Below are 12004 nucleotides of genomic sequence, written 5' to 3'. Positions count from 1 at the left end.
TTTGTAACACAGATTAGTATTTCAATCTCGGAGCGGACATTTTATTGTAGGTTTTTACTGAGATTTACGGACCTAGCAAGCGATTTTTACGGCATGCCATTTCTTTTTTCTAGGAAAAGTCTTGAGAGATATCTGCAAACAGTTTTTTTATGAACCTTCAATACATGTATGCCCTGCTGACTGCAAATTTTCAGGTCGATTGGACTTGTAGTTTCAGAGAATATGTGGATTTTTTTTCAGAAGAGACGTAAGAACAATAATAAAATAAAAATGTTCTTGAATAATTGAGAGTTTGTTCCTTCAATATACTGTCATAAATAAACAGTCATACATATTGATTGATTGATTAGTTGGTTGATTGATTGATTGGTTGGTTGGTTGGTTTGTTGGTTGGTTGATTAAACACGTTTGATAGGGTCACTTAGAACAAGGGAAAAAAAACTCAAGAGACCTTGCATCCCGTATTAAACGCATGACACGGAAACATACATTAAGTGATTGATTGGTTGGTTGGTTGGTTAAACACGTTAGTTAAACATGTTGGTTGAACACGTTGGTTAAACACGTTGACTGGTTAAACACGTTGGAAAGGCTCAATTTAAACAAGCGAAAAAAAAAACATCTTGGATCCCGTATTTAACACATGAAACGGAAACATGTATTGGTTGGTTGGTTGGTTGGTTGGTTGGTTAAACACGTTAGTTAAACATGTTGGTTGAACACGTTGGTTAAACACGTTGACTGGTTAAACACGTTGGAAAGGCTCAATTTAAACAAGCGAAAAAAAACCATCTTGGATCCCGTATTTAACAAATTAAACGGAAACATGCATTGATTGGTTGATTGGTTGGTTGGTTGGTTAAACACGTTGGTTAAACATGTTGATTAAACACGTTGGTTAAACACGTTGGCTGGTTAAACACGTTTGATAGGCTCAATTTAAACAAGCGAGAAAAAAAAACATCTTGGATCCCGTATTTAACACATGAAACGGAAACATGCATTGATGTATTGGTTGGTTGGTTGGTTGGTTGGTTGGTTGGTTGGTTGGTTGATTAAACACGTTGGTTAAACATGCTGGTTAAACACGTAGTTTAAACACGTACTTTCAACACGTTTGATAGGCTCAATTTTAACAAGCGAAAAAAAACCATCTTGGATCCCGTATTTAACACAGGAAACGGAAACATGCATTGATTGGTTGATTGGTTGGTTGGTTGATTGGTTGGTTAAACATGTTGGTTAAACACGTTGGCTGGTTAAACACGTTAGATAGGCTCAATTTAAACAAGCGAAAAAAAAACATCTTGGATCCCGTATTTAACACAGGAAACGGAAACATGCATTGATTGGTTGATTGGTTGGTTGGTTGATTGGTTGGTTAAACATGTTGGTTAAACACGTTGGTTAAACACGTTGGCTGGTAAAACACGTTAGATAGGCTCAATTTAAACAAGCGAAAAAAACCCATCTTGGATCCCGTATTTAACACATGAAACGGAAACATGTATTGGTTGGTTGGTTGGTTGGTTGGTTGGTTGGTTGGTTGGTTAAACACGTTGGTTAAACATGTTGGTTATACACGTTGGTTAAACACGTTGGCTGGTTAAACACGTTAGATAGGCTCAATTTAAACAAGCGAAAAAAAAACATCTTGGATCCCGTATTTACACATGAAACGGAAACATGCATTGATTGATTGATTGGTTGGTTGGTTGGTTGGTTGGTTGGTTGGTTGGTTGGTTGGTTGGTTGGTTGGTTGGTTGTTTGGTTGTTTGGTTGTTTGGTTGGTTGGTTAAACACGTTGGTTAAACACGTTGGTTAAACATGTTGGTTAAACATGTTGGTTAAAAACGTTTGATAGGCTCAATTAAAACAAGCGGAAAAAAAGAAACCTTGAATCCCGTATCAAACACATGAAACGGAAACATTGATTGATTGATTGATTGATTGATTGATTGATTGATTGATTGATTGATTGATTGATTGATTGATTGGTTGGTTGGTTGGTTGGTTGGTTGGTTGGTTGGTTAAACACGTTGGTTAAACATGTTGGTTAAACACGTTGGTTAAACACGTTGGCTGGTTAAACACGTTAGATAGGCTCAATTTAAACAAGCGAAAAAAAAAAACATCTTGGATCCCGTATTTACACATGAAACGGAAACATGCATTGATTGATTGATTGGTTGGTTGGTTGTTTGGTTGGTTGGTTGGTTGGTTGGTTGGTTAAACACGTTGGTTAAACACGTTGGTTAAACATGTTGGTTAAACATGTTGGTTAAACACGTTTGATAGGCTCAATTAAAACAAGCGGAAAAAAAGAAACCTTGAATCCCGTATCAAACACATGAAACGGAAACATTGATTGATTGATTGATTGATTGATTGATTGATTGATTGATTGATTGGTTGGTTGGTTGGTTGGTTGGTTGGTTGGATGGTTGGTTGGTTGGTTGAAATTCAAACACACATAAAACTGTTTAAATAGTGCCAAAACCACATAATTTGATGACCTTGACCTTTGACCTTGTGACCTTCGTCAAGGTCAATGCTCCACAAGGTCATTGCAAAAGATCCTATGGGTCAAGGACCTTTTGTTTAAGAGTTTTGCCTAAAAATGGCTTTTTAAAAACCATCGATGGGAGTTATGTCCCTTACATGATGGTAAAATCAATATAGTCATACTGTAAAAAAGTTGCCCCTTGAAGTACTTAACATTTTTCACTGCTTAAATTTTCTGTATCTATAACCATTCAAGAATTATAGGGAAATCAAAGACATATGAAAATCTAAAATATGACCTTGACCTTTGACCTTGACCTAATTTTCTTAGTTAGGAATCAGGGGACTCAAATAAAAATATTCCAGGGTTATACGGTTAACGGTTTATGAGTTAAAAAAACATACCGACAAATTTATTCCGTAAAGGTACATAACTCCTATAAAATTTCATCGAATCGCTTCGATCCAAATTAGCCAAAAATTCCTGAGGATGTAACGAACAATTTGTAAAAAGAATTTTGTCGCTTTCTTAATTTGTTACGAAGGAGATGCACACACATGACAAACAGTGAATAGGGAGATAACTCTTACAAAGAAAATGGTTCGGCTTAGCAGGGTGAAATTTAAAAGCGCATAAACTATACGATACAATATGAAAAAAATCTAAGCGACATATTGCGAAACAAACATTTATCGCAAGAACAAAAGTTGGCGGAAAAAAAAAAATAATAATAATAATAATAATTAAAAACCAATTGTTCAGAGAACAATTGAAGGTCTTTCCACCAGTAAATATCTATTTTGATATTAAAAATATTAAAAATCAGTCTAAAATGTCAGTTCCTATGGCTTTATGATGTATAGATATGAATTTTAAGCAAAGGTCATAATCTAGAACGTCAAATTTATCTATGACCTTGACCTCATTTTCAAGGTCACAAACCAAGGACCTCAAATCAAAAAACCCTAGGTCTCTAATATGTATGGATAATGAGTTATATCACTTTACGCATAATTTTAGATATGAAAGGGGCTTAAACTCCTATTTATTGACTACGCACCCTTTCAACCAAATCTATGAAGTTACGACATGTCGTAACTAACAATTTAGTAAAAATAACATGTCGATATGTTATACGGTTTTTGAAGAAAAGTGAAAATAAGCCAAAATCAAAATTTATAATATGACCTTGACCTTTGACCTTGACCTAATTTTCATTTTTTTTGACCAAGGACCTTAAATCAAAAGACCCTAGGTCTCTATTACCTATGGTTTACCAGTTAGAAATGCATATTACTAATATCAAATGCAAAAGGGGGAATAACTCTCATATGGAGTGTTCATATCGCTTCGGTTAAAATAGGACAAATCATGCGAAGGATATAACGAGCAATTTTATAAAATAAATTTGTCGCATTTTTCTACGGTTACGGAGGAGATGCACTCTGATGATAAACAGTGAAAGGGGAGATAACTCTTACAAAGAAAATGGTTCGCCTTAGCAGGGTGAAATTTAAAAGCGCATAAACTATACGATACCATATGAGAAATATCTAAGCGACATATTGCGAAAGAAACATTTAACGCAAGAACAAAATTTGGCGGAAGAAAAAAAAATAATAATAATAATCAGAACAAATACAATAGGTCTTTCCACAGAAAAGTGGAAAGACCTAATAATAATAATTAAAAACCAATTGTTCAGAGAACAATTGAAAGTCTTTCCACACCAAAGATATTTTGATAAGAAGATAGTTTCTTCATACTGATGCGATAAATAAAAGTTTAATTATATTTTTGAGTGATATAAGGGATATAATATGCTACTTCCGGTGAAAAGAATATCATTTCCGGTCTCATATGATAGCTTCTTTCACACTGATTCCAAAAATATATAGTTTTTATATACTTTTGTATGTAGAAGTGGAAATAATTGGCCACTTCCGGTTTGTTGGAAGTCATGTTTAGTCTTCAGTAATCAGTTTATGTATCTATATAACAAAATATATGGATTCTGAGTACTTTTAGATGAAACAATTGCAAAAATAGCTACTTCCGGTTTTCTCAAGGTCACTTCCGGTAGTCATTTTTCAAGGTCATTTGTCACCTAACCTTTTGTACAAGGTCAAATGCCTTTATAATGAACTTATTTAAAGCTATAATCAAATAACTTCATATCAAGACATTTCAGGGGCACCAACTCCTATAAGATGCCATTTAATTGTATAAGACTAAATGTAGCATATCTTCATTACAATAAAGCTGATACTTTGCACTTGTTCTTTTATATGTATCTCTCAAAGTGTCGGAGAAAATGCAAAAACAAGCAAAAGTCACAATTGAGAACTTGACCTTGACCTTTGACCTTGACCTCATTTTCTAAGTTAGGACCTAGGGGACTCAAATAAAAACATTCCAGGGTTATACGGTTAACTGTTTATGAGTTAAATAAACTTACTGACAAATTTATTTTGTAAAGGTAGATAACTCCTATAAAATTTCATCGAATCGCTTCGATCCAAATACGCCAAAAATTACTGAGGATGTAACAAACAATTTGTAAAAAGAATTTTGTCGCTATCTTTTTTTGTTATGGAGGAGATGCACACAGAGGATAAACAGTGAAATGGGAGATAACTCTTACATAGAAAATGGTTCGCCTTAGCAGGGTGAAATTAAAAAGCGCATAAACTATACGATACCATATGAGAAATATCTAAGCGACATATTGCGAAACAAACATTTTGCACAAGAACAAAATTTGGCGGAAGAAAAAAAAAAAATAATAATCAGAAGAAAAACAATAAGTCTTTCCACAGAAAAGTGGAAAGACTTAATAATAATTAAAAACCAATTGTTCAGAGAACAATTGAAGGTCTTTCCATATCAAAGAAATTTTGATAAGAAGATAGTTGTTCATACTGATACGATAAATAATGGTTTAATCATATTTTTAAGTGATATAAAGGAGATAATATGCTACTTCCGGTGAAATGAATGTCACTTCCGGTCTAATATGACAGCTTCTTTCACACTGATTCCAAAAATATATAGTTTCTATATACTTTTGTATTTAGAATGGGAGATACATGGTCACTTCCGGTTTGTTGGAAGTCATTTTTAGTCTTCAGTAATCAGTTTATGTATCTATATGACAAAATATATGGATTTTGAGTACTTTTATACGAAAAAATTGCAAAGAAGGTTACTTCCGGTTTTCTCAAGGTCACTTCCGGTAGTCATTTTTCAAGGTCATTTGTCATCCAAACTTTTGCACAAGGTCAAATGCCATTAAAATGGACTTAGTTGAAGTTATAATCAAATAACCTCATATCAAGACATTTCAGGGGCACTAACTCCTATTAGATGCTATTTAATTGTATCAGACCAAATGTAAAATATCTTCATAACTATATAGCAATCATTTTGCACTTGTTCTTTAATATATACCTTTTCAAGGGTTGAAGAAAATGCAAAAACATGGAAAATTCCGAATATATAATAGGGAGATAACTCTTACAAAGAAAAGTGTTCGGCTTAGCAGGGTGAAATGTAAAAGCGCATAAACTGTACGATACAATATGAGAAATATCTAAGCGACATATTGCGAAACAAACTTTTGTCGCAATATCAAAATTAGGCGGAAGAAAAAAAAAAAAAAAAAAAAAATAATAATAATAATAATAATAATCAGAACAAATACAATAGGTCTTTCCACAGAAAAGTGGAAAAGACCTAATTAAAAACCAATTGTTCAGAGAACAATTGAAAGTCTTTCCACACCAGAGAAATTTAGATAAGAAGGTAATTTGTTTATACTGATGCGATAAATGATGGTTTAATTATCTTTTTGAGTGATATAAGGGAGATAATATGCTACTTCCGGTGAAATGAATGTCACTTTCGGTCTCATATGATAGCTTCTTTCACACTGATTCCAAAAATATATAGTTTCTATATACTTTTGTATGTAGAATGGGAGATAATTGGCCACTTCCGGTTTGTTGGAAGTCATTTTTAGTCTTCAGTAATCTGTTTATGTATCTATATGACAAATTATATGGATTTTGAGTACTTTTATGTGAAAAAAATTGCAAAAAAAGCTACTTCCGGTTTTCTAAAGGTCACTTCCGGTAGCCATTTTTCAAGGTCATTTGTCACTTAACCTTTTGTATAAGGTCAAATGTCTTTATAATGAACTTAATTGAAGTTGTAATCAAATAACTTTATATCAAGACATTTCAGGGGCAATAACTCCTATAAGATGCCATTTAATTGTATAAGACTAAAGTAGCATATCTTCATTACAAAAAAACTGACATTTTCCACTTGTTTTTTTCTCTGTACCTCTCAAAATGTCGGAGAAAATGCAAAAACAAGCAAAAATCACAATTCAGAACTTGACCTTGACCTTTGACCTTGACCTCATTTTCTAAGTTGGGACCTAGAGGACTCAAATAAAAACATTCCAGGGTTATACGGTTAACTGTTTATGAGTTAAACAAACATACCGACAAATTTATTTTGTAAAGGTAGATAACTCCTATAAAATTTCATCGAATCGCTTTGATCCAAATACGCCAAAAATTACTGAGGATTAAACGAACAATTTGTAAAAAGAATTTTGTCGCTATCTTGTTTTGTTACGAAGGAGATGCACACAGAGGGTAAACAGTGAAAAGGGAGATAACTCTTACATAGATAATGGTTCCACTTAGCAGGGTGAAATTTAAAAGCGCATAAACTATACGATACTATATGAGAAATATCTAAGCGACATATTGCGAAACAAACATTTTGCGCAAGAACAAAATTTGGCGGAAGAAAAAAAAAAAAAAAAAAATAATAATCAGAACAAAAACAATAAGTCTTTCCACAGAAAAGTGGAAAGACTTAATAATAATAATAATCAGAACAAATACAATAAGTCTTTCCACAGAAAAGTGGAAAGACTTAATAATCAGAACAAATACAATAGGCTTTCCACAGAAAAGTGGAAAGACCTTATAATAATAATAATCAGAACAAAAACAATAAGTCTTTCCACAGAAAAGTGGAAAGACTTAATTATGAAAAAAACGATTTCAAGTAAACGCTGTGAACAGAAACGAAGTAGTGTCCCTTTCCTTAATCATTTTTTGTCAAATTAATGCTTGAAATGGTTTGTTTCACGAAATAATATATATTTATTGATGCATGTTATCAGCGATGGTTTCAAGATACCTAATCATTTTACCACTGAGGTACAATTTTAAATATTGAAGAGCCTTTTTGATTATCGTATAATTTGGCCAAAAATGTCAACATGTTTTAGTACAATCAAAATATAATTAGGCGCTAAGTGTTGAAGTCATTTTGATACAACATTATCAATTGGATATCACAAATCAAAATAAACTAGTATGTACCCGATAGATAATATATACAACTTAAGCTCAAACATAATTTCGGTCTTTCTTATGAATATCTTTCCTTTATATCTTAAGATAAATACTCATAATAAAATTGAGAATGGAAATGGGGAATGTGTCAAAGAGACAACAACCCGACCATAGAAAAAAACAACAGCAGAAGGTCACCAACAGGTCTTCAATGTAGCGAAAAGCAAGTGCACTGAGTAATTTATGTTTCAAACTTTATAACGAGAAAATTTCTGTATTAAATGCTGTGGATGTTCTATAAAAAAAAATCTTGGTTCATTTGCCACAAAGTAATCCTTTTCTAGTAAATGCAATGAAACAGTAAATAATTATGCTTTCCATCAAGTTTCCCTTGGTATATATACTAAATGGCCTATCTCTATTATTCATTATGTCTGTAGTTTTGGTACAATTGCAGTTTGAAAATTTCGTACAAATATGGCTACAGAAGGGCTCATAAACCTTAAAATCTTGCCCCGAGCTGAAAGCAGTTCTTATTAATTTTATATTTTTGGATTAACAATAGCAATTAATATACTGGACAATTGATCCGTTGAATTAATTACCACAACGACAATTTAAAAAAAACATAACTATATAATGATTTCAATACATATTTATATCAAATCTATTAAAATTGAAAAAAAAGTCAGGTTAACCGGTTAGCGTTTTTGATATTCGGTATTCGTTCGTTCGAACGGTTAACCGGTTAAACGGTTAATCGTTGTCAACACTAATTCCTATGCAAAGACCCTATAAGTGAATCAATATTAACGGCAAAATATGCAATCTTTAATGACCGGACAACATTCTGTCAAACTTTTGGTTTTTGGTTATCGTCAGCTTTTATAACGTGGACAACTGTTACAAATTACGTAAAGATTGACATACTTTTTGAAATGGTCCTTATCAATTCAGGTGATATTGGCACTACCTCTGTGATCTTAAAGTCAGATATATCTTTAGTATGAATTCGCATGTACAAACGCATGAGTCACGCAATAGACACACGGGTCTTCAAAAATAGAGGGGTGTCTATGCTGTATACGTCAAGATCAAGAATGTCTTGAGCATTAACATGTAATATAAGGTTTGGCTCCTTCCTCCTCTTCTTATTCACATGCTACCACAGGGGCGAATGCAGGAATTTTTCAAAGGGGGGGTGCTATCCCAGGGCAAAAGGGGGGGGGGGTGCAAAACATATGTCCCGATACAAATGCATTGATCGGCCAAAATAAAGGGGGGTGCGAACCCCCGAAACCCCCCCTCTGGATCCGCCACTGTACCACTCACTCTTTGTAAAACATGGTGCAATAAAATTGGAACCGTTTATGTTGTTAATTCAAAAGTTCCCGGATCCACTACTGATAAAGCTTAGCGAACCAAAATAGGCTTATGCGAGTTATATTTTACGTTAAACAATTTATCTAGTCGAATTAAACTATTGCTGTCCTAAACGTTGCATAAAATACGTGAATTTTTCCAATTTCTTTTAAAAAAGCAACAATATTTGTAAATGGAACATTATTAAATAAATCATACATATTATTGACATTGAAATGCTTCTTACGAATATCAGCAAAGTCAATACAATTAATTAAAACATGTTTAATAGTATACTTGCAGTTGCAAGGAACACATTGTGGTTCCTCTTCATTTTTTAAAAGATACTCGTGACTAAAGAAAGCTATCAGTAGCTAAATAAAGTTTCAACTCAACAAAAGTAGTAGCTACTTAACAAGCAGTTATCGATTAAGCTAGGGATTCGAAGTACTTCTTTAGCTCAGTCGGTTCGGGTGCTGACTTGTAACACAGAGGTTCCGGAGGAGGCAATATGATTTGTTATTGAAAATCATGCTCTCATTTTTTATCTTTATCTGTCAAAATATAAACTATTACACAAGGCACAATCCGGATTAGGATCAAGCCACTCATTCCTTAGGATTGTCTGTACAACAAAGAAAAACCAAAACAAAACAAAACAATATACAAAAACGTTAAAAAGACTGTAACATATCATTTATAGTAAACACAAAAGGAGCTATATGTAAATTATGTTTTAATCGAATTGTATTAGGCCTCACTACTGCTATGATTTTCAGTATGTTCTTCAGTATGTTTTTTGTGAGGACCTCAAAATAGATTAGTGAATGCTAATTGAGCCATCCTCATTAAATAAAGTCATCCCCTTCAAATAAGGTCATTATTATTTACTATTATTATTATTATTATTATTATTATTATTATTATTATTATTATTATTATTATTATTATTATTATTATTATTATTATTATTATTATTATTATTATTATTATTATTATTATTATTATTACTTACTTACTTACTCTCGTTCTGATATTTCGCGCATCAACGATCTAACGAAACCCGATAGAGAGGTCAAATTTTGTGACATAGATTCACGAACCTTTTATTTGAATAATATTTATTTTTCGTCCAATCAGAATTGATCTCTTAAATGAATTGATGCGCGACATATCAGAACGGGAGCAACTGAAGGATTTAATTTTAATTAGATTGTTATTTCTTAATATTTTAACTGACATTTACACTGGTATTTTTTTCGGCAAAACCTTGTAAAACTTCCATGTTTTGCATTTATATAAAGACATAGAAAAAACTTAAAGTTATTCGCTGTGATAAAGGTTAAAGGATAATCACTTGCCTGAAACTATATATTTAAATATATCAAGTAAGTGTGCATGACTCATTCTACATCTATTTCAACAAATGTTTAGCTGAAACTACTTACCAATCTCATTTCCTTGCCAACTAATGTGTTCGTCCCTACTTTCAGTTCTCATCATTCTCTTGACAAGCTCTTGAACACAACTATTGGATGGTTCAGATTTCTGTAAGACATTCCTAAACAAATGGAAGGTAGAATATGGTCGTTCAGTCAAGATATCCAGTAGAACCTTGTTACGTTCACGTTGTGTGGTTGCTTTGATAATTTCTTCTCTGTCCTCTATCATTATAATACATCTGGAAATGAGGTTATCTAAAACCATCTTGTCAAGTACTGTGTTATCTAATAACTCATCATAGTAACCAGTAAGGTCATGGTGTTTCTGATCTAAAATACATATAAACTGATGTTTTTAAATTATCACTGAAAGATATTCACGGAATACCCAGCAAGTAAGTTGAAATGATATTTTTGTCTTTTATTTGCAATACCCCATTTCACAATAAAAAAAAACTATATCAAGGGGTATGAAAATAACAGTTGACATGTACAACTGTAATGTGATCTCTTTTTCTATAATTTAATGACTTTTAACTGCCTTCCCGACCTTACTCATGTCACATGAGAGTGAAAAAAGGAATTACAAGCCTGAGGTTGTTAATTCACCAGTTCTTATATTAACTGTTTGTTCCCTTCATTGTAACATATTTTTCGGCTATCATATAGCTAGGTTTGGGTTTAAATGTTTTTCAACTCGTTTGTGTTTTCCAACTGTTATGATTGAATGGTCACTGATGAGTTTTTGTTGTGTAGACGAAACTCGGGGTTATTAACACATTAAGTACAATTATCATTTTCCGACTCAGAATTCAACCAATAAAAAACCCGATTGAGCGTTTTGAGCACACATGTGTGTTTGTTTCGTTCTCCAGTTTTGAAGAAACAGATTACCATAACAATGAATAACATGTACAAAGCACGGCAAATCAAATGTCAAGTTATGCATGAACACAGATCTGAAATAATTTTACCTTTGACATCACTTTGTGTTTGTTTTTGCGTGGTTTCTTCTTTCAGATTGACTTGTATCTTCTCGGATTTCTAAAACATAGTAGTTGCATCTTTATTTTTACTTAACATGCTGAATTATTACTGTTATTTGAATTTTAACTCATCCGAATATAAACAAATTTAATCTTGTCAGGAATATGTGTCCACAAGACACACTATATTAGATCCATGTTCAGTCAACTGTAAAATATTGGTTAAAAAAGCGAAAGTCATAAATATATGCGCAAACTTGAGATCTAGAATATATTTTCATCTGGGAGATCTTGGAAATGTTAAGTACATAATTACGTAATTACATA

At 32.6% G+C, this 12004-nt stretch overlaps 1 protein-coding gene across 1 annotated transcript in view; it reads right to left on the bottom strand.

Moving 5' to 3' along the window:
- Positions 1 to 12004, bottom strand: part of LOC139526317 (NGFI-A-binding protein 1-like) — a 79108-nt gene that overhangs the window by 35843 nt on the left and 31261 nt on the right. The window contains exons 5-6 of the mRNA XM_071321449.1: positions 11666 to 11735; positions 10698 to 11021 (exon numbers count right to left, since the gene is read on the bottom strand). Coding sequence (XP_071177550.1) covers positions 10698 to 11021; positions 11666 to 11735 — 394 coding nt within the window. The remainder of the gene's footprint in view (positions 1 to 10697; positions 11022 to 11665; positions 11736 to 12004) is intronic.

The sequence above is a fragment of the Mytilus edulis genome, chromosome 6 (genome assembly GCF_963676685.1).
Source record: "Mytilus edulis chromosome 6, xbMytEdul2.2, whole genome shotgun sequence".
In the NCBI taxonomy this organism is placed as follows: Eukaryota; Metazoa; Mollusca; class Bivalvia; order Mytilida; family Mytilidae; genus Mytilus; species Mytilus edulis.
This window is presented reverse-complemented; position numbering and strand designations above follow the sequence as displayed.